Raw genomic sequence first — 23761 nt, 5'->3', positions numbered from 1 at the left:
CCACCCACGCCTCACTGAGGCTAAGACCCAAAGATCCTGCAGCAAGCTTGTTCACCATGCCATGAAAATGCATAGGGCCAATGTTTTGCAAGCTGGGGTCCCCAAACTTTGAAACCATTGAATTGTTATTTCTCAAACCATGGCACAAAACTGCGGTAGGAACATTCGATCCGGGGCCAGGAAATCCACCTTGTCCTTATTCTGCTTCTTTCACAACAGAGGAACCTTGAGGAGATCACTTCAAATATTGAAACGTTCTACTGCCTCAACTGTGAAACGAGCTGTTCTAAGGGACGGCCAGCGATGACGTGAGAAAGGGGTGCACGAGTGTTTTCCAGACCGGGCAGTGCTGCGCAGATTTGCTATTATTCCCCCCAATCAATATAGTTAGGTTTCTTATCCCACCTCCCCTATAGAGTTCCTTGTGGAAAATTCCAACCTTGCCCCAGCTGAAAGAAGACAACTAGAAAGTGACCAACCAATGGGTGGGATGGAAACAGGACAGAGAGGACAGGGAAAAAAAAAAAAAAAGCTTCCTACGGCCAAAGGCCCGGGTATACAGTGGGCCCGTGTCACTGTAGGCAATGACACAGAGAAAACCACGTTCAGTCATAGCATAAATGTGACAGACAGTCAAAAGTTCAAGAGATCAGCTGTATAAAAATGGCAGGCTGAATTTTTTCCAATTATGGGCTGAATTTAATCTGCCTATCAAGACAGTTTCTGATTCTAGGTAAGCTAGAGGATGTACACTCCATACAGTTCGTCCTACTGAATGTAGCTATAAAACCTAGACAGAATGAGTGGAATAGCTATTTGCAGACTCTGAAAAGTAAATGGCAGCAGGGAGGCTGGGCAAGAAGACCAGAATTTGAAGTACCATGAAACCGAGAGTTTTAAACAAGACTCAAGAATCTCATGTTTTCAAATATTTCAGGATATAATACAAAATTGCTCAGCATATGAATCCAAATGGCCCAGCATACAAATCCAAAATGGCTCAGCATACAAAGAAGCAGGAAAATCTTAACTTGGCTGAGAAAGACATTCGGCAGATGCCAACACTGAGATGCTACAGATGTTGGAATTATTAACAGAGACTTTAAGACAGCTGATATAAAAATGCCTCATGAAGTAAGGGTCAGTACTCTTGAAAAGAATGGAAAAATAGAAAGCCCTAGCAAATATATAGTAGCTATTAAAAAGAACCAAAAGGAAATTTTAGAACTAAAAAATGTAATAAATGAAATTAAAAAAACCTCACTGGGTGGGCTCAGTAGCAGAATAGCGATGACACAGATAAAGAGCCAGTGAACTTGAATATGGATCAATAGAGATTATCCAGCCTGAACAACTGAGAGAAAAATGATTGGGAAAAAATGAAGAAAGCCTCAGGGACCTATAAAACAATCCAAAAATGTCTAACATTTGTGCATCAGAGTCTCAGAAAGAGAAGAGAAACAGTGTGGTACAGAAACTGTATTTGAAGAGAGAATGGTTGAATGCTTCCCAAATCTGGCAAAATATAAACCTACAGACTGAAGACACTCACTGAACCCCAAACAGCAGAAACCCAAAGAAATCCACACCCAGACACATCATTTTTGAAAACTAACGACAAAGAAAAAATCTGGAACTGACCCAGAGAAAGATGGTGCATTACTTAGAGGAGACAGCAGTTTGAATGACTGTGGATTTCTTATTAGAAACCTTGGAGACTAGACAGAGTAAGAACATAAATAAGGAATAAAAACTGCCAAAATAAAAGAACTGTAAATCTAGAATCCTATAGCCAGTGAAAATATCCTCAGGAAAGAAAGTGAAACTAAGACATTCTCAGATGAAGAAACGCTAAGATAATTCCTCATCTGCAGACTTTCTAAAAGAACTGCTTAAGGGGGGGGCGCGCCTGGGTGGTTCAGTCGTTAAGCGTCTGCCTTCGGCTCAGGTCATGATCCCGGGGTCCTGGGATCGAGCCCCGCATCAGGCTCCCTGCTCAGCAGGAAGCCTGCTTCTCCCTCTCCCACTCCCCCTGCTTGTGTTCCTTCTCTTGCTGTGTCTCTCTCTGTCAAATAAATAAAAATCTTAAAAAAAAAAACAAAAACAAAAACAAAAAACGAACTGCTTAAGGAAATTCTTCAGACAGAAAGCAATTGATACCAGAGGGAAGCTCGGAACTTCAGGAGTATAGGGAGAGCAACAGAACTGGTGAATGCCTGGGTAATATAATAGACTAGTTGTCGTCTTCTTCTCCCCTGGTGCTCTTTAAAATATGATTGATGGTAAATCAATGTTATAAATGGTACAACATAGTCTGATGGGGCATTCAATGTATGTGGATGTAATACCTAAGACCAGTACAACAAAAAGGAGAGAGGATAGGGATCTACAGGATGGTAGGCTTAAAAAGATTTTTATTTATTTATTTGAGAGAGAGAGCACAAGCAGGGCGGAGGGCTGAGGGAGAAGCAGGCTCCCCACTGAGCAAGGAGCCCAATGGGGGGCTGGATCCCAGGACCCCAGGATCATGACCTGAGGTGAAGGCAGGTGCCCAACCAACTGAGCCACCCAGGCGTCCCAATGGTAGGCTTTCTACATCCCCCTGGAAATGGCAAAATGTGAATTCTAAGTAGACTCTTAAGTATTTTTTAATTCTTAGAGCAATCACAAAAAAAGAAGAACTATACAAAGAGATATAATAAAAAAGACCAGAGACAAGTTAAAATGGAATACTAAAAAATGTTCAAATACTCCAAAAGAAAGCAGGGAAAGGAAAGTAGGGCATAAAAAACAGAACAACCAGAAAACCGATACAAAAATGACAGGCCTACATCCAACCGTATCAATATGGACACTAAACTAAGTGGTCTAACCATCCTAAAGAAAAGACAGAGATTGTCAGACTGGGTCTTCAAAAAAATACCCAACTCTGTGCTATTTACAAGAAACCCACTTTAACTATATGTCACAGGTAGATTAAAAATAAAAAGGTAGAGAAAGCAACATGAATCAAAGGAAAGTGGTGGTGGCTATATTCATTTCAGATGAAGTACACTTAAGAATAAGGAACGATATCGGGGATAAAGACATTGACATTACATAATGATGAAGAGGTCAGTTCGCTAAGAAAACATAACAATCCTAAATGTTTATATACCTAACAAAGGAGCTTTGAAACACATGAAGCAAAAACTAACAGAACTGAAAGGAGAAATAGACAAATATACACAATTATAGTAGGGGATTTCAACACTCTTCAGCGTTCAGTAGAAAAAGGAGGCATAAAATCAGTAAGAATTTGGAGAACTGAACACTGTCAATACCCTGATTTAACTAATTTATAAATTACAACTTACAGTAGCAGAATACACATTTTTTCAAGTGCCCATGAAACACTCACAAGATAGACTATATCCTGAGTCATAAAACAAGCCTTAACAATTTATAAAAGGAGGAAAATACAAACTATGTTCTCTGACTATAATGAAATCAAAGTGGAAATCAGTCACAGAAGGAGAACTATAAATCTCCAAACACTTACAAGTGTTCAATGAGCCAAAGAGGAAGTCTCAAGGGAAACTAGAAAATATTTTGCACTGAACGAAAATGAAAATACAAAATATCAATCTGTGGGATGCAGATAATGCAGTGCTTAGGGAGAAATTTATAGCACTAAATGCTTCTGTTAGAAAAGGAGAAAAGTCAAAAAAAAAAAAAAAGAAAAGGAGAAAAGTCTCAAACCAGTAATCTAAGCTCCTAGTGTAAGAAATCATAAAAAGAAGAGCTAACTAAATATAAAGCAAACAAGCAGAAGGAAATAAAGATAACAGAAATCAATGAGATTGAAAATGGAAAAAGCGGGAAAAACATCAATGAAACCAAAAACCGGTTTTTGGAAAGGATTAATAAAGTTGATAAACCTTAAGCAAGACTGACAAAGAAAAAAGAGAATACACAAACTACCAATATCAAGAAATTAAGAAGGAATATCACCACAGACATAGAAGATATTTAAAACAACAGTAAGAGATTATTACGAGCAATTCTGCGCATACACACTTGACAACTTAGATGAAATGTACCAATTCCTGAAAAACCACAAACTACCAAAACTCACCCAAGGTAAAACACGTAAGTTGGGCATTTCTATAACTACAAAAGAATTCAAATTTGTACTTAACTACTTTCTGGAAAAGAAATGTTTGAGAACAGATGGTTTCATTCACAAATTCTACTGAACATTTAAAAATGATACAATACCAGTTCCATACAATCTCTTCCAGAAATGAAAGAGGAAGGGACAGTTTTCAACTCATTCCATGAGGCAAGCAAACCTTGAAACTAAAACCAGATGGTACAGAACAACAGCCCTCATGAACACAGACACAAACATCTTCAGTAAAATATTAGCAAATCAAATTCAGGAATATATAAAAAAGAATAATATAATGTGACCAAGTAGGGCTTATGCCAGGAATACAAGGCTAGTTCAAAATTTGAAACTCAAATCAATGTAATCCACAATATTAACAGTCTAAAGAAGAAAAATCACACAATAATATGGGTCATGGATCTAAATATAAAACTTAAAATCATACAAATTTTGGAAGACAAAATAGAAGATCTTTGTTACCTGGAGTTCAGCATAGAATTTTTTTTTAAAGATTTATTTATTTATTTATTTAAGAGAATGAGAGAGAGAGAGAGAGAGAGAGAGTAAGTGAGAGGGTGGAGGGTCATAGGGAGAAGCAGACTCCCCGCTGAGCAGGGAGCCTGATGCGGAACTCGATCCCGGGACTCCAGGATCATGACCTGAGCCGAAGGCAGTTGCTTAACCAACTGAGCCACCCAGGCACCCTCAGCATAGAATTTTTAAGATATGACACCAAAAGTATATTGAATAGAAGAAAAAATAATAAACTGAAATTTATCAAAATTAAAAGCTTTGCTTTATGACATACATTGTTAGGAGAATGAGAAAAAAAAAACCAACCCTACAGCCTGGGAGAAAATATCTGCAAATACAAAGGACTTGCATCCAAAATATATAAAGATCTCTCAAAACTCAACAGTAAGAACAAGCAATCTAGTTAATGGGTAAGAGATTTGAATGGACATTTGACCAGATGATATACAGACAGCAAGTAAGCACAAGAAAAAATGGTCAACATCATTAGTCATTACTGAAATGCAAATCAAACCCATGATGAGATATCACCACACACCAATTAGAACAGCTAAAATTTAAAAGAAAAATTGGCAAGTGTTTAGTGAGAAGGAACAGTGGAACTCCTATATTGCTTATGGGAATACAAAACCATGGCCACTTAGGAAACCAGTTTCCTGTTTCTCATAAAGCTGAACATATATTTATTATATGGCCTATCCATCCTGGTCCTGCATTATTTACCCAAGAGAAATGGAAATTTATGAACACACAGGAATATGTACGTGAAGGTTCAGAAGAGGCTTTCTTCACACCCAAATGTCCTACAAGTGGGTGGATGAGTAAACAATGGAATACAACTCGGCAGTGAAGAAAAAAACCCGGAACTATTAATACACACAACTTGGATGACTCTCAAAGACATCATGATGAGGGGGTGCCTGGGTGGCTCAGTCGGCTGAGCATCTGACTTCAGTTCAGGTCATGATCCCAGAGTCCTGGAATGGAACCCCACATCTGGCTTCCTGCTCAGTGGGGAGCCTGCTTCTCCCTCTCCTTCTGCCCCTCCCCTTCCCCCCCATAAATAAATAAATAAATAAAATCTTTAAAAAAAAACATGCCATGATGAGTGAGAGAGGATACAATAAAAAATTAGGTATTTCTTTGTTTATAGAACAGCCTTGAAAAGACAAAACTACAGTGATGGGGAACGAATCAGCAGGTGCCAGGAATTGGAGTAGGGTGGAGTTGAGTACAGGACAGCCTGAGGGGCACCCGGGTGGCTCAGTCAGTTAAGCGTCTGACTCTTGGTTTCTGCTGGGGTTATGATCTCGGGCTTGTGGGATGGAGCCCCCTGTCAGGCTCCTCGCTCAGTGCAGAGTCGGCTTGGCAGTCTCTCTCTTCCTCTCCTTCTGCCCCTTCCCCTGCTCGTGAGCTTTCTCTCTCTTTCTTTCCAATAAAAATAAAATCTTACCAAAAAAAGGATAGCCTGAGAGAATTTGGGGGGGAGTTGGAACTGTTTTGTACCAGATTAGAGTGATGATTACATGAATGTATACCTGTGCTAGAATTTATGGAACTGTATGCCAAAAAAGTCAATTTTACTGTATGACAATTTAAAAAAGAAAATAAAAGACAACAAGGGGTCATCAAAGGTGAAGAACCACCACCAGCTTCTCCCAGTCATCTATGTACTGTCCCCCAAACGCATAAAATCTTATTTCTTCCCTCCCACTATGCTTTTATTCATTCATTTAACACACACTTATGTACCACCTAATATAAGCCAAGTGATTTAGAAATAACTATGAAGGAATTCTGACCGATGGGAAGAACTCAGGACTGGCAGTGTCTTCTCCTCTGGGGATTTTACATGAGGGAAAATTTTCTTATCAATTTATTTATAATACTAAAAGTAGTATCAAAGCAATGCATGGAGAACAGAGCTGTTTTCCTACAATAGCCTCATAACAAGGGGAAGATAGATTTTAGAGATATGGAAGGTGACCTGAGATTCAAGGTAGTTTCCGTAGATGTAGAAACTTAGCAGAGGTTGAGTGACAGGCCCAACACTGCACAGCACAGTAGAATTAACACAGCTCTTCAGGCTTCAAATCCATTCCAAAACATTTTGTGCTAGTGTTGCAATATGTTTCAAGAATCTTAAAATTGTTCAGGCCTCTGTTCTAGTTATTCCATTTCTGGGAATCTAAGGACATATCGTGAAATGTGGGCACATCTTTATGCAAAAGACGTTTAGTGCGGTGTTATTTACAGCAGTTAAAATCTGGAAGTCTAGACTCACAGGATATAAGGAAAACCATGTATGCAATGGTCTAACTTTATCAACATTTACAAGCAGCATAATTATTTGGAAACATGTTGGAAACAATGTTAAATGAAAAGAACAGTATCTAAAATTTCTAACTGGGGGCACCTGGGTGGCTCAGTGAATTGATCATCTGACTCTTGGTTTCAGCTCGGGGCATGATCTCAGGGTCTTGAGACCAAGCCCTGTGTCAGGCTCCGCATGGGGTCTCCTTGAGATTCTTTCCCCTCCTACTCCCTCCCCCCTGCTCCTCTCCCTGCTCGTGCTCTCTCTCTCTCTCTCTCTCAAATCTGTCTATCTTAAAAAAAAATCCTACCTGTATTTTTAAAAGATAGTTCTCGGGAAAGATCATGCAAATACCAATGATTAACGGAAACACTGGTATAACATTTTCTAGGTCTGTTTCAATAACATTAAAAACGTACATAACCTTCTCCAAAGAAGATATACAAATGGCCAAAAAGCACATGAAAAGATGCTCAGCACAATTAGGTATTAGGGAAATGCAAAGAAAAAAACCCATGAGCTACCACTCCACACTTCACTAGGATGGCAACAATAACAACAGTAACAACAACAATGGAAAATGACAAGTGTTGGCGCGGATGTGGTGCAATTGGAGCCCTTGGGGTGCAATTGGAGCCCTTGGGTGTCGCTTCTTGGGATGCAGAATGGTGCAGCTGCGGTGGCAGACCGTTTGGCCGTCTCTCATAAAGTTGAGCACAGATTTGCTGTATGACCCCGCCATTCTGCTGCTGGGTGTACACCCAGGGGAACCGAAAGTGCTCGTACTAGTGGCACTATTCACGGTTGCCAAAGGGGGGAGGCAGCCCAGGTGTTCATCAACTAATGAATGGATAACAAAGTGTGGTGCGTCCATGCCAACGATAATGGAATATGACTCTGCCATAAAAAGGGATGGAGTAGCTTTTAAAATGGGAGAGAGAAAAAGAAAGAGTGCAAATGTACAGTGCAGCATAGATGCGCCCTGCAAACATCATGCTGGGTGAAGAAGCCGGACGTGGGGGTCACAGATGGCATGATTCTATTTAGTGAGTGTCTAGGATGGACAAAACCATGGACAGCGAGTGGACTGGTGGCTGCCAGGGGCTAGGAGGTTGGGGAGGGGCAGGGAGTGACTGCTTGGTGGGGATGGGGCTTACTCTCAGGGTGATGAGTGCGTGCTGGAATGGGATGGGGTGATGGATGCAGGGCACTCTGAATGTATGAAATGTCACTAATGGTAACAGTCTTATGTGTATTTTATCAAAATAAAAAAATATATATAAACTTGGTCACACCAACTCTACTAGTTTCTAAAGATAAAATCATGAATGTGGCCAAGATTTTACAAAACAGGGTTCACTGTGTAAGTATCATTGCTATTATAAACAATAGCAAAAGTTTGAAATTACCTAAATGCCTAACCAACTGGGGCTCAGTTAAATGAACAAGGGCTGACAGTGGATTGCTGAGTAATTACTAAAACTTATGTTACAGAAGTTTAATGACAAGATGTTAATAGAATTCAAAGTGAGAACAATTTGTCTCCTCCCCCCAAAGTCTGTGTGTGTATGTATATAGATGAATATCCCAGGTAGAGAGAGAGAGACACACACACACACACACACACACACACACACACACACACACACACACACACACACACACACAGAATGAAAGGGATCTACAGGGGTGCCTGGGTGGCTCGGTTGGTTAAGCGTCTGCCTTCGTCTCAGGTCATGATCCCAGGGTCCTGGGATCGAGCCCCGCATCGGACTCTCTGTTCAGCAGGGAGCCTGCTTCTCCCTCTCCCACTCCCTCTGCTTGTGTTCCCTCTCTGGCTATTTCTCTCTCTCTCTGTCAAATAAATAAAGTCTTAAAAAAAAAAAAGGGATCTATGTCAAAGGGGTAACAGTGACTAGTTCTGGGTGGAATTACACATAATTTTAATTTTCTCAATAAGAAAATAATAAGTACTAATAATTGTTTGCTAAGTATCTTGTGAAATATTAGGCGCTATTCTAAATTTTATCTACCTATCCATCTATCTGTACATTAAATCATTTAATTCTCACAAAGACCCTATGAACGAAGTTAACCCAATTCTTCAAGGTTACACAGCCACTAAGAGGAAGAGGTGAAGCTGGGATCCAAACCCCGGGACTGTGACTGCAGAGCCTGAGGTCCTAACCACGATGCTCTAAGATCGTTTTGTTTAACCCATAGATTGTAAATTTTTATGATGGTCTTATCACATATAAAAAGAAAAAAGTTATTTGAAAAAAATAACCCAACTATAAATTTTAAGAGCTGTCATTGTTGTAGGGAAGGAATATGGATATTTAAAAATTATCCTATTTGTCTAGAGTTTTCAAATTTCCTTTAAGGAATGTGACTTGCTTTTAAAATGGAAAGGGAAAAAAAAAATCTCTCAACTAAGGTTAGACAAAGCATGGTGTCAGTTTTAAAGTCATGTCCAAAAGGACAAGTCCCAAGGACCCTGAAGACTCCAGCCCTGAAGCAGCCAACTATTTGTGGACCAGAGGCAGGGGGAGGGGCCAGTGATAGGAAGGAGGGGCCAGTGATAGGAGAGAGGGGCAGAGGCAGAAGGGAGGGGCCAGAGGCAGGAGGTGGGGGCCAGTGGGAGACCCCTGTGAACTCAGGAGGTGGGGACAAAAGAAGGAGCCTTCCACACCCTTGCTAGTGAAGCATCTCCATCCTTACCTTGCAGGGTCTCCTCATGCTCTCCCTCCAGGACCCTTCGCTGTTCATCCAGTTTCTCTTGAAGCTCTAGCTCCTTCTCCTTCTCCACCTGGGGGCGGGAGGTGGCCAGTAGCATGAGACTGAGCAGGTTCAGCGCAGCCTCGCTTATTCACACACCAACCCCCGGAGCTTTGTAGAGGTTGGTGATCAGAGTCCCACCCCATTGTCTGTGTGACGGGAACGACCTGAGCTCAGTGGGAACAAGACCTCCAAGACACAGCAGGTGTGGCTGACTCTGCCTTCTTTAGATCTTAGAAGGGGGCTCCCAGAGAATTGTCTAGGAGAAGGGGATGTAGGAGTCTTCTAATCCTGATGCCCGCCCCAGGCAGGAAGTCTTTCTACTGTGTTAGTGTTTCCTGATCTTTCACCGCATACAATGAATATAATGAATTATATGCAAGCACTTACAACTATTTATTCAAAAGATAAAGGACTTCCTTCTTGGTGAAGGAGTAAGAGATACTTAGAACACCTAAATCCAAAGGTGATCCTCATTCTGGCATTGAGCAAGGTTAGCTAAGCAGGAGGAAGAGAGAAGGGCCGGGTGTTACCTGGACTTACCTGTTGTGCCCATTTCTTCCTCTCCTCTTCGTGTTGCTGGAGAATTCTGGTTATTTCCTTCTGGCACTCCTCAGCCTCCTCAGATGCACAGAGCTGGACAGCTGTGGCTACACGCAAGGAAGCAAAAAATTCACACAGAGCAGAGGTGAGGCCAGGGCCTGGCGGAGAGGATGTCGGAGGCCAGGGCTAAGGGCTGAGATCTCCAGTCTCCACCGCAAGAATGGTTTCAGTTGGGAGATCAACCTCCAGTGGCAGTCGCTCACATCTCTCCGGCTTTGGAGACCCTCCTTAGTGCGGGAGCCAGGGGTCTCATTCTGCCCCCTATGATCTACAGCAGAGCTGGTAACTCACAGGACGGACTCAGCCCATAATGGTGTTATTTGCTCTAACTGATATCTAAAGTAAAAAAAAGGGGGGGAGGGGAGGGCACCTGGGTGGCTCAGATGGTTAAGCGTCTGCCTTCAGCTCAGGTCATGATCCCAGGGTCCTGGGATCGAGCCCTACGTTGGGCTCCCTGCTCAGTGGGAAGCCTGCTTCTCCCTCTCCCGCTCCCCCTGCTTGTGTTCCCTCTCTCACTGTGTCTCTCTCTGTCAAATAAATAAATAAAATCTTAAAAAAAATAAGGTAAAAAGAATTTGCTGAGATTTCATCGTTGCTGGGCAACTTTTACTTCATATACAGATTTCCAACTTTTCTTCAAGAAGCCAAAGAACTGGTAGCGTGTACCTTTGTGCCAGCCAGGAGCTGAAGCTGAGGTACAGCTGTCTCCCGCTTCGCCCAGGACATGGTTCTGCCGTTGGCCAGAGTCACCTGCTCTACCTGCTGGGGCCTGTGAGGGTCTGGGTGTGTGAACCCTGACCTTTAGCATCGCCCCCCCCCTCCAGCTGGAGGCAGAGGGGCTGCTGTGAGTGGGAAGGAGACGCAAACAGGAAGTCTAGCCCTTGCTTAGGGAGACTCCAGAACAGGCCCTGCCATTGCCCCTGTGAGTCCAATAGGCTCTGGGTGGGCCCTGAGGCACGACCCGCCCTCTCTGCTTCACTCACCCACTGTGGGAAATCGGGATAATAATATCTAGCTCACAGGGCTGTGGAGATGATCAGATCAGGAAATGATGGCAACAGAAATAACACCAGCAAGGTAAGGAGTACTGAGAGCTTACCATGTGCCCAAGAGCATGCCAGCCCTGTCCCAGGTGCCTCACGGGGAATATGCAGTCCTCACAACAACCCACTGTGGTGGGTACTATGTTTATCCCTATTTCACAGATGAGGAAACTGAGGGACAGAGAAGTTACACAACTGGCCCAGGATCACGCAGTTCACGGTCGGGGGAGGGGCTGTGAACCCTGCACAGTCTGATCCCACGGCAAGCTCTCCTGTCACCTTACTCTGCCTGCTGACGCACATAAAGCAGGAAGCGTTGTGCCAGGCATTTAGAGATAGCTCAATAAATGTACCTTCTTGTTTACTGAATGCTCTCTAGAGAGTCATCGTTGCTCCTGACAAGCATTAGAGGGGTTGGCATTACTGGTCCAGTTGGCATCATTACTGATGTTAGTATTATTATTACAGAGTGCCATAGGGTTGGCAAAGGGCATGAGGAGAAAGGTGAGGAGTGGGCCTGCTAGCCAGGAAGCTGGCCTGGGCTGCCTGTCAGGATGGGGGTTGGGGGGAGCGAGTCAGTGCCCTGGGTCCTGGGGAACCACTGGGGTCAAGTTCAGAGAACCCCAGACTCTCACAAACCATTTGGCTCAGGGTCCCAAACGTTGGTCCACAAGACCAGTAGCTGGACTGGCACCTGCCAGGGAGAAGCTTATAATAAAGATAGATCATCACTACCAGGACAGGTCTTCAGCCCCACTCCCAGAGACTCTTGTCGAGTCGGTCTGCAGTGGGGCCCAGAATGTGTATCTTTGAAGTTCCCCCAGGTAATTCTTGTGCAGAGGCAGATTACAGAGCCTCTGAATTCTGATCCAATTGCTTATCTGGTACTTAAACTTCGTTTACAATGGCCCTGCCAGTCTCCAGTCTGTAACTGAACACTTTCCGAGATGGAGTGCTTGTTTCATTACTAGGTAGCTCTGGTGGTTTTAAACCAACAATCACACAAAAAATCCTTTGAGACTGAACTGAATTCTGCCTGCCTGTTTCTGCCACCCTAAGGCCCTTGAATGGACCTCTGGGTCACACTGAACAAGGCTTATCTTTCTTCTGAGGGTACTTCAGACACTTGGAGAGAACTGTTGTGTTTTATTGCAACATCTTCTTTCCAGGTAGAACAACCTCTGCTCCTTTAACTGCTCCTTACAGGACTGGGTTTCCAGATTTCTTATCAGCCTGATCTGTTTCTACTGTACTCCCTCCCAATTTTTCTGGATTCTCCTGAAAATGTACTTTCCAGAAATAAACTCAACCCTCCATGTGCGGAGGCATCAGTTCCTGGCATCAGTAGCCAGGAACAGGCAAGTACAGGTCAGGAGTATCACCTCCCTGATTTTAGACATGACACTGCTATTAATGTAACCTACCTAAGGTCTCATGAGATAATTAAATATCAGCTTTGTTGATAAAGTAGGAAACCTCATGGATGGTGGGGAGGGCATTTATAGGGCTGGCTACTCACCTGTGTCCCCGTTGAGGGGACCTAGTTCCTGTGGCTCTGGTCTGGGGGGCTGATCTGGTTTTTGGCGCCTCTGGAAGAAATGAGACAACAATGAAGTGAAGGTAGAGGGTAGGAGGTCAATGTGAGGATGGATGCTGTAGTAGGATCCTTCCAAAGGCAAGACAGGACTGATGTCCAGCTATACCAGATCTTGCCTTGGATCTAGTTACTTAGGCTGCCTCCCTCACTAGCCGAAGGCAGCCCTCCCTCTGTAGGGAAGGGGTTCCCAGAGCAGGATTTCTCATCATTGCCACGGAAACCCTCAGTGGGGAGTCTGATACTGGTTGACCTCTCCTTAGATTTTTGTGGCTTGTGCCACCAACCATGAGGCCCTCCCTGCCCACCTGTTCCTTCTTCCAGCTCTTGGCCAGACCTTTTGCTATTACCCTCACCCCAGTTATAGCTGAAACTTCCCAACCTCTAGTTCAGAGACAATTACCCTTTCCTCTCAGGACCTATGGTTACCACAACTTCCTTCCAAGGAAGTTGATCCTTCCCTGTATTAGGGGCAAAGCATCAGAAGTCCAAGCCAGGGCACCTGGGTGGTTCAGCGGGTTAAGCGACTGCCTTCGGCTCAGGTCATGATCCGGGAGTCCCAGGATCTAGTCTCACATTGGGCTCCCTGCTCAGCAGGGAGTTGGCTTCTCCCTCTGACCCTCTTCCCTCTCGTGCTCTCTATCTCTCATTCTCTCTCTCTCAAATAAATAAATAAAATCTTTAAAAAAAAAAAAGTCCAAGTCATGGGGGCGCCTGGGTGGCTCAGTCGGTTAGGTGTCTGCCTTCAGCTCAAGTTATGATCCCAGGGTCCTGGGATCGAGCCCCGCATCGGGCTCCCTGCTCAGCGGGGAGCCTGCTTCTCCCTCTCCCTCTGCTCCCCTGCCCCGGCTCTCTTGCTCACTCTCTATCTCAAGTAAATAAATAAAATTTTAAAAGAAAAGAAGTCCAAGCCATGGGGGGCGGTGCCTGGGTGGTTCAGTCAGTTAAGCGTCTGACTCTTGGTTTAGGCTCAGGTCAGGATCTCAGGGTCCTGGAATTGAGCCCCATGTCGGGCTCCATGCTCAGTGCAGAGTCTGCTTATCCCTCTCCCTCCTCTCTGCTTTTCTCCCTCCCTCTCTCTCTCTCTCTCTCAAATAAATTCTTTAAAAGAAGAAGGAGAAGAAAGAGAAGAAGAAGAAGAAGAAGAAGTCGTTGTCATCCAAGCCATGGTTTTACCATGCTTATTCTTTGTTAGAGGGGGTGTTTCGCCAACTATAGGGAGGCAGTGGTAATTACCTTGACAGATGGGGTAAGACACCGTACTCAGGATGTACTGGGCACTATGATGTCTACACTACCTTAGCTAATCTTCAGAATGATCCTGGGAAATATTAATATCCCCAAGTTACAGAACAGGAGGCTGAGGCTGAGTGAGGTAGATTATTCACTAATCAAGTTAGATTAGTGCATACCTGGCAGAGTCAAGGACTTGAGCCATATTTGACCAGTATTGGTTGAATCTGATCAAAGGAGGCAAGAGATGCCAAAGGGCTGAATCCTGAAGCAGTGTCAGTGGCTCCCAGATTTTCAAGTTTCGTAAATAATATTTTTTAATAGGACAGTTGATATGGGTTGAAAAGTAAGGATGCTGAAAAACATTATCTGCAGACTAACACTATCATTTCATAAAATAGAGGATATTATAATCTTCCAAAATATAGTAAGGAAAGCTCAAGACACTTCTTCCAGGAAGTGGGGAACTGACATCCTTACTCAATGTTATACACACACTTACACCTGTAATTTTCTCATTTCACCCCAGATAGGTGGAAAGTCAGCCAAGGCCTGGCACTAGCCACTGGACCAGAATCTGGGGTAGAAAAAATAAATTAAGCCATCCTGTAACTTTTTAAGATGTTCTTGGATGTCTTTTTTTTTTTTAAATAACATCACTTTTTTTTTCTTTTTAAAGATTTTATTCATTTATTTGAGCAGAGGGAAGAGGTAGGGGGTGAAGTGACTCCCTGCCAAGCAGGGAGCCCCATGTGGGACTTGATCCTAGGACCCCAGGACCATGAGTGAGCCGAAGGCAGACACTCAACCAACTGAGCCACCCAGGCACCCCAAGATGTTCTTGGATGTTAACTAGACGTATTGTGGTGATCATTTCACAATACACGCAAATATCTAATCATTGTTGTAGACCTGAAACTAATATAATGTTTATATGTCAACTATCCCTTTAAAAAAAAAAAGATGCTCTTAAAAAAATGAAAAAAAAATTCTAGATTGCATTTTAAGAAACCTTAAAAGGGGCGTCTGGGTGGCTCAGTCAGTTAAGCACCCGACTCTTGATTTCAGCTCAGGTCACGATCTCAGGGTTATGAGATAGAGCCCCATGTTGGGCTCTGCGCTCTCAGGGATCCACGCTGGGTGTGGAGCCTGCTTAAGATTCTCTCTCTCTCCTTCTGCCCTTCCTCCCTCTCTCCCTCTCTAAAAAAAAAAAAGAAAAAAGAGAGAGACACTTAAAACAATAAGTCAGCCTGTGGAAAGGCTATGAAAATGTTCAATTAACTGTACTTTTTATTATGGTCACAGATTTTTAAAAGTACATTATTGCATAAAATTATTAACAATTTCCTGAACTCAAGAATGACTGAAATGCTGCTGGAAAGCATACTTCTGGTTGGGGAAGGAAGGTAAGTCAAGGGAAGGCTTCTACAACCTTCTGCTCCTGCCCCCCAGTGCCTGGCACAGAGCCCGGCACAGAGCCTGGGGCAGTGTGAGCCCCTGGCAAATGGAACAAGACATGGCACCTCCCCCCAGCCCTCAGTGGCTGGGCATGCCTGACAACTGAGTTCTCCTTCCACCCTGGGAAGACTCGGCTCTCCCCGCCCAGGGCAGAGGGGATGCCCGACCCAGGCACATATCTGGGAAGCTGTCCAAGCAAGAATCTGGGGAAGTGACAGGAGCCAGCCTCTCTACCCTGGGCTGTCAGAAGGAGGGAGATCAATGGTTGTCTCATCCCCGTTGCCACCACTGGTTATGCTAATCTGGGGATGCTTTCATGGGACTGAGAATTCCTGGACTCCAGTCCCAGCTCTCCTACAAAGCTGGACAAATGTCTCCCCTCCTCCCCTCTCCACTGATCACTCCTCCGGGCTCCTGTTCCCTCCTTTGCCGAGTAGAGTCAAGAAGGGCTTAGTGGACCCCGTGGTCTTCCATCTCTGAGCCTCTGACCTCAGCTCCTCTCAGTAGCACTGACAGGCAGGGTTATTACAGTGAGGAAACCCAGGGAGGTAAGACACGGTGACTCTGTGCCTTGATGGCAGACTCAATGTCAGAACCAGGTCTCAGCACATTAGAGACTGGAGCAGTGGGGTTAAGAACGCCAGGATTCTAGCGGTGCCCAGGTGGCTCAGTCGGTTAAGCGTCCAGCTCTTGGTTTCGGCTCAGGTCATGATCTCGGGGTTGTGGGATTGAGCCCCACATCAGGCTCTGGGCTCAGCACAGAGTCTGCTTCTCTCCCTCTGCCCCTCCCCCACATCTTTAGCTCTAAAATAAAAAAAAATAAAAACTTAAAAAAAAAGACATCAAAAACTAATGATGTAATGTATGGTGATTAACATAACAATAAAAATTAAAAAAAAAAAAGAACTCTGGGATTCTAGAATTACCCATACCGGGATTCAAATCCTAAATCTAACACTGTGTGACTGCATGGCCTCTCCAAGCCTTGGTTTCCTCATGAGATTGTTTTAAGGATTAGATGGGATAATGCACCTATAATGTCTGGCATATTCTGAGAGCTTAAACATTGCCTGAGTTTATCACTTTCTGTTTGAAAAGCAGGGCAAAAACAAAGGCCCTGCAGTGCTTTGGTAGATCTCCCTCAGACTGGCCTGAAGTAAGATCATAACGCTCATGAAAAACTGTCTTCTGCTAAACAACCACCACAGAAAGGTGAAAAACTCTCCTGCACTAACAGCTTCCAGACCACAGGCAGGATGGGACCCTGCGCTTGAGTCCCCAGATCCTGACAAAACCACACCCAGGACTACGGCTTCCCGTGACATTCAAGACAGCATGGGGCACCCGGGTGGCTCAGTTGGTTAAGCGTCTGCCTTCGGCTCAGTCATGATCCCAGGGTCCTGGGATCGAGCCCCCATTGGGCTCCCTGCTCGGCAGGGAGTCTGCTTCGCCCTCTCCCTGCCACTCCCCCTGCTCGTGCTCTCTCTCTCTCTCTCTGTCAAATAAATAAATAAATAAATAAACTTAGGAAAAAAAAGACTTATCACAGTCTGTCCTTAGGCGAGGATCCTCCTGTTCCTCCGTTTCCTTGATAAATATTTGTAAACTTCTTCCTCCAATTACAGTAGTAGTAATAATAGATCTATTTATTCATAATTGGAACATTGTATATACTTCCTTATGTTTTATTTTTTCAAATACATTATGAGCTCTTACTACATGGCATTAAATATTCTGTAGATATGTTAATTTTAATGACTCAAATATTACATCCTTGTGAATGAATTCAATCATTAAATAATCTGCATGAATACTTCGATTATTTCCATTTCTTAACTTCCAAATTATGCTTTCAGTGATCACTTACTGACTTATATGTATTTTTACACATCTGAAACTACTGACTCTACCCTCCAGAAAGGTTCTACCAATGAACACACCCCCTGTTGGTGCACGAGAAGGCCAGTTTCACGGCAACCTTGCCAACACGGAATAGTATCACTTTTAAAAAAGCAATTGGCACATTTGCTGGGCCCAAACCAAACAAGCCTATGGTACTCCTGGCCCCAGTAGGTGCATCCCTGTGTTCGAGACCATCCCAAGGCACTCATCCCAGCATGACACACCCTCCACAGTTCCTCAGGCTTCCAGGCTGAGCTCACGTGCCGTTTCGTTTCTCCTCTGTCCCTCCCCAGTGCTGAGTTAGTCCCTGGCAGCTCTGTGCCTGGGTGCCTGTTTTGGACACCCATGTGAGGACCTACCTGGTTACCTGTGCTTCTCCAGCTAGGCCAAGGGGCTCCTTGGCAACAGGGACCATGTTTGAAACCCGCTTTGGATTTGTCCCAGCATCTGTTATGATGCCCAGAACACTATTTCTTTGAGTGTGGTCTCTGGGTCTCCTGTATTATTAGAAGCACCTGGAATGCTTGCTTAACACAGCCCCCAGGCCCAGTTCTAGACCCAGAGAATCCAAGGGTGGTAGATGTGCCGGGAAGCCCCAATCTGCCAATCTATGCAGGCAGCTCTGTTGCTCACAAGAGCCTGAGGACACATAGCCCAGAGCTGAGTAGGAATTGATAAGCAACTACGACATGGAAAATCCCTAGGTTGGGGCTCAGGCAGCTCCCTCCTCGGAGGCTACAGAGCAGAGTTCACCCCGCAGTGGGAGAGGACAGGAGCTGGGAGGGGGACATAAGAATTTCCCCTTCCAAAAGCAGAGTGGGGAGGCCCAGGGCTGGGGTGGGGCATCCGGATTGAGCTCTGGAAGAAGGGGAGCGGGGTCAGTGGGGTTTCCTGAGTCAACAGAAACTGGGAGAAGAGAGCGAGGTGGGTATCTGAAGGCACAGGACGTAGGGAGAACCCAGGACTGGGGGAGACACCCGGAGACCCGGATTCCAGCTTTCCTATGAGACTTTAGGCGAGTCCCTTGCCCGTGCTGGACCTGTTTCTTTATCTGCCACGCGTCAGGGTTGGAACAGGTGTTCCGTTCCGTTCCTCCGACTCCAGGACAGTCCTTCCACTATGGAGGCTGGAAACAGGGCCCTTGTATCTTGGTAACTCACACAGTTCTGGGGCCCAGCTCCTTGTTGTCAAGCAGACCAGAGCCCCGCTTTGGGTTCAACCTGAAGCAAACCTGGTCTGCAGCAGGATGCAGCTGCCAAATACAGGCGCGGAGTCCGGTAACATGGGAGGACAGTGGCCAGGGCTGTGGAGGAGCTAGATGAGCTCACGTCGGGTCCAGTGAGACCCCCAGAATATGCTTGCATTTTGAAGGGTAAATTGACAAACTGGAAGGCATCCAAAGGGAGCTGACAGCATGTGGAAGGAGGCCCAAAACCAAATTATAGGAGGTGCTGGTAACAACAGTTGGTCAGCCTCAAGAACAGGCAAGAAAACCTGGCCACTGCCTTCAGATCTCTGCGGGACTGTCATGAGGCAGAAGCTGTGTGGTCCACAGACTTGGAGGGCAGGCTTGTGGCTAAGGGCTAGAAGTTTCAAGAAGTTTCAGTTCAACATGAAGAAGAATTTCAGAACTGTCCCAGACAGAGATAAGCTGCCTGACTAGAGGTGGGGGTTTGGTGGTGGTAGTGAGATCTCCATCACTGGTAGCAGGCAAGAAGAGGCAAACTTCATTCTGCAGGTTGGATGGAGTGATCACAGAGGCCCTTCAACTCCAACAGTCTATAATTCTATAAAGTATCCTTGATGTTCAGCAAGTAAAGCCCTCTGGTAAGCCTAAAGTGCAGGTGGAGAGTGAAAGCCACCAGCATGAACACGGCCTCGGAGGGCTCTGCTGAGTATTTTCCAGCTTGTAGTATTTTGGGGTGAATTTCCATAGTCCTGTACTGAAGCCTTTGGGGCAGAATCCTCAATTTCCCTCAAATTGTGAGCTGCACCAGGCAAGGGTGAGTAAGGCAGAAGCAGCTCAGATGGAAGCTGCTCGGTTATTCCTTACGTTGGGGCCCTTGTTAGGATGGAAGCCAAGAGCAGCCCTGAGGATGGCTCAGCCTTTCCTGACCACACTTGGTCTCACCTCGCAGGAGGAACCATCATCACTCCATGCTTTCCATGGGCCTTCGGGCTTTGTGTATTGCTGATTGAGTGGTATCATTTATATCATTATTCCTGCTTTGCTTAGAGAATTCAGTAATCAAAGGACCCTCAGGAGTTCCCTAGCTCCTTTCCTGTTCCCTGGCTTCCCTTGGCCACGGAGCTCTGTCCTCCCATTCTGGCTGAGGGATGCTTGCTGGGACCCAGCAGGCAGGCCTGGAAGGGCCCCTGGAGACAGTTTATTCCAATCCCCACCTCCTATTTCTAGATGGAGAAACTGAGGCCCAGAGGTGGGATGGACAATACTTGTCAGAGGCCACAAAGCAGGGGGACAAGTGCCCTCACGAGAATCCAGATTCAAGGTGGAGCCTGGAGGCCCTTCCATTTCCTTTCCTTTATGCATACACCAGATTGATGGCAGTAGCCGAAGTTTAGGGGACAGATGATTCTGGGCCTCACAGGACTCAGGTCACACCCCTCTGTAGTATCAGGGCTGCCTTTCCGCCATCTGGACTCAGCGTGGGTGGGGCCGCGCACCAGTAGTTTCAGAATCTTAACAACCACAGGCAGAGCCTATTGGCTGAGGGTAGAGGCAGGAAGGAGGTGGGGGTGGAGGCCCAAAGGGCCCCCTCCAGAAGGGGGAGGAAAGGCAGGGCCTAAATGTTCAGGGCTGTTGAGAAATATTAGCCTTCACACCCAAATCACAGAGGCTCTGATGGAAGATCCCTATAAACATAGGTCTCAGCTTCCCTATCTCTAAGATGGATGGACAGAAGTATTTTGGCAAAGTAATGCCTGAATCTGATTTCATTTTCACATGCCAGGGACACTGAAGATTTAGTTCATCTCATTCATACTACAGAGTGTGGCGTAGGCATCGCCCACTGCCTGCCTGGGATGGATCAGCGTGGCTATGAGATCAGGGCAGCCTAACGGTGGGAGGGCCAGCCTGCACCACTGGGCTGCGCTGGGGGGCACCGCCCATTCTTGGAACACCTGTGATGCCCCCAGCGCACCCCACTCAGGGGCGGATGTGGTCTCCAGTGCTTCTATCTGATCGACCGAGGAATGAGATCTTAGAGGAGGACAGAACCACTTCCCTCTTCAGCGCCTACTGAGCCGGGCCAGGGCAGACTGTGGGGGAGCCCTGGAGCACCGCGCCCAGCCTTGTGCACAGATGGAGAGGCTGAGGCCTAGAGAAAGGCTTTCCGATACGCAATATTTCTTGTCCTTCTCCCCAGAGCCCACGTTTTCCTGTTCCCCCACCAGCTTCCCAGGATGTCTGCCAGTTCTAGTTTCCTCCGAGGGCTTGGAGCTGGCAAAAGCACTCAGCACCACCTCTGGCATTTGGGTCAGACTGGGACTCGGAAGGAGTTGGGCAGGAAATGATGGCAGCAGCCGGGGCAGAGGAAGAAACATGCTGAGGGCACAGAAGAGATGCCAGACATCCACCGGTCTCCCCAGCGCAATGGCAAACTCCCACGTGGGGGTCTAGAGTCAAAATCCCGGCTTGCCACTTGCTGTGTGACCTTGGCAAAGTACCCAGCCCTCTCTGGGCTTCTGTTTTCTCTTCTCTAGGGCATGGAGTTGGGCAATGGGATACATCAGAGTCTTTCCAGTGTTGACATGCTTCGGATGTAGAAGAAGGGGCAGGGTGAGGTCATCCTGCCCCCCCCATCCTGTATCAATCCTGTCATGCTCGCGTGCTCGGGGCAGAGCGGGGCAGGCGATCTACACATGGCTGTCAATGCCTGCATGAAGAGAGCTTCTCCAGAGGACAAGAAAAGAGGCGCCCTTGCTCAGGAGGGCCTGGGTAGTGTCCTGAGCCCTTCATACCACCCTCTGTTCTCGAGCAGCCCCTATGGGGAGGACAGTAACTGCCCAGAGCAGAGGGTGACAGGGAGTCAGTGGCTACCTGCCCCCCCCCAAGGTTATAGGCAGCGTGCCCCACCAGCCTGCAATTGCCCTGCTAGCAGAGAGACACCCACTCGTGAGGACAGCAGCGCCTCCCCAGGGTGCTCAGGGCAGAGTTGTTTGTAAGAGGGAAACACTGGAAACCAGCCTCATGTCTGTGGTGGGGACTGGCTCAATACACTAAGGTACATAACACCACACAAGGTCACTCATAAGTCTAAATAATGAAGTACATTTTACATACAGAGTTGGGAAGGCATTTGGTAGAACACCAGTATGCAAAATAAACTATTTTCCTTGGTACATCAATGCACACAAAAGAACAGAGAAAAGTACCTAGAATAGCACCGACTGATGGCACTTGTCATTTCTAGAGAAAAGACTAAGATTCTTGTAGCCAAGGAGGGGGAGCTTTAGTGTTACCTGAATTCTTAGAATTTTTTAAACAGCGATGTAGTCAAGTTTTCCTTGTGTGCAAAGACATTAACAAGAAGAAGAAATACCTCTCTTGAAATCTACAAGCAGCCAAGGCAGTCATTTTACAGATGGGGATGTCCAGGCCCAGGGAGAGAACCTCTTGGCTCAGACCCCCAGCAAGTTAGGGGAAGAGGCAGGAGTCAGACCACCGTTGACTCCCAGGGCGGCGCTTTCTTCCACGGATGCTGCAGCTGGTGGCCGAAAGCCTCTGGGCCTTGTCCAAGCACCTCGTTGCTTGCCACTCTCCCTATTCTTCTGGGGAGCCATGGGTCCAAAATGGGAGGCTTTGGGTTTTGGCTGCCCACCTTGACCGATGGTGGAGGGTGAGAGCGGGGGTCATTAACCTGAAGATATAGAAGTTTCCCAGGGCTGCTCTAACAAATTACCACAGAGTTGGAACCCTAAAACAGAAATTTATTCTCTCACAGTTCTGGAGGCTAGAAGTCCAAAATCAAGGTGTTGGGAGAGTTGGTTCCTTCTGGAGGTTCTGGGAGAATCTGTTCGATCCCTCTCTCCTAGCTTCTGGCGGGTGCCACAATCCTTGGTGTTTCTTGGCTTGTGTTTCTGCAGCCCTCCGATCTCTGCTTCTGCTATCCCATGGCCTTCTCTCTGTCCAAATTTTCCTGTTCTTATGAGGACAACAGTCATTGGAATAAGGCCCACCCTAATCCAGTAGGACCTCATCTTAAATGGATCCCATCTCCAAAAAACCTATTTCAAATAAGGTCACATTCATAGGTTCTGGGTGTACCTGAGTTTTGGTGGGGGTGCGCACTGTTCACCCTGGTACAGATAACTTTCCTAATCTAATGTCAGGGCTACATCCTTAAGGAGTGGGCAGTGGGTAGGGTTGTGTGGAGCTGTGGAGAATGGCAAGGAGGTCTATGAGGTTCCTCGTATACTTGGTGAAAGAACTCCACCACTGGGGGAGAGGGAGAAGCGGAATTAGGTCAGGTTGTACATCACTTACCTGGGGGAAAGCATGGATGTGGGATGGATGTTTTATGTCTTGAAAGGTGTTTGGCCTAGATGTTCTGGAAGATTCAGGTTTGAAAATAAAGTGACAAGATAAATGATTTTTGGGGATTAAAATTCACCTGGCAAGAGAAACAGGATGACTTCTCTTCAGGTAATGGACAGATTTAGATCTACACATGCTAAAGATGGATGGGTTTTTTTTTCTCTTGCTCCTACTCTCCGCCCACGGCGGGTTCACAGGAGTTCCTGCACCTCTGCCTATGGGTCCTGCTCTCCCTGGTCATCCTGCTGGATGGCTCACAGGACTCTGAGCGTGGAGGACACTGAGGAGACAAAGAGGGGAACCCAAGTGCCCCCAAGATGTCAGAGCCAGAACTTGGGCCAACCATCAGGCTCTCCCTTTTCCTGGGGGGGGGGTGTCCTTACATTTTCCAAGTTTCTTTTTTTGAACATGAATGTTCATGAATGTTATACTGAGACCCTTTAGAACCCCCTTTCCAGGCAGATTTCAGGCTGTTGTTTACTAGCTGATCTGTGACCACTGAGAGGTCAGGTGGCAGTGTCCCAACCCCCCCCACCACCCCCAGGACCATCACCATCTTGACTTACATAGCAGCCTGCTTCTGGGCAAC

The 23761-nt window shown here is 46.0% G+C and overlaps 1 protein-coding gene across 1 annotated transcript in view; it reads right to left on the bottom strand.

Moving 5' to 3' along the window:
• The window catches only part of CCDC69 (coiled-coil domain containing 69), a 36189-nt gene that overhangs the window by 7056 nt on the left and 5372 nt on the right, over positions 1-23761 (bottom strand). Inside the window, exons 2-4 of the mRNA XM_025867530.2 lie at positions 12945-13014; positions 10323-10429; positions 9723-9810 (exon numbers count right to left, since the gene is read on the bottom strand). Of these exons, the coding sequence (XP_025723315.2) occupies positions 9723-9810; positions 10323-10429; positions 12945-13014 (265 nt within the window). The remainder of the gene's footprint in view (positions 1-9722; positions 9811-10322; positions 10430-12944; positions 13015-23761) is intronic.

This window comes from Callorhinus ursinus, unplaced genomic scaffold (genome assembly GCF_003265705.2).
Source record: "Callorhinus ursinus isolate GAN/ISIS: 27379988/994484 unplaced genomic scaffold, GSC_fseal_2.0 scaffold3, whole genome shotgun sequence".
Taxonomy (NCBI): domain Eukaryota; kingdom Metazoa; phylum Chordata; class Mammalia; order Carnivora; family Otariidae; genus Callorhinus; species Callorhinus ursinus.
This window is presented reverse-complemented; position numbering and strand designations above follow the sequence as displayed.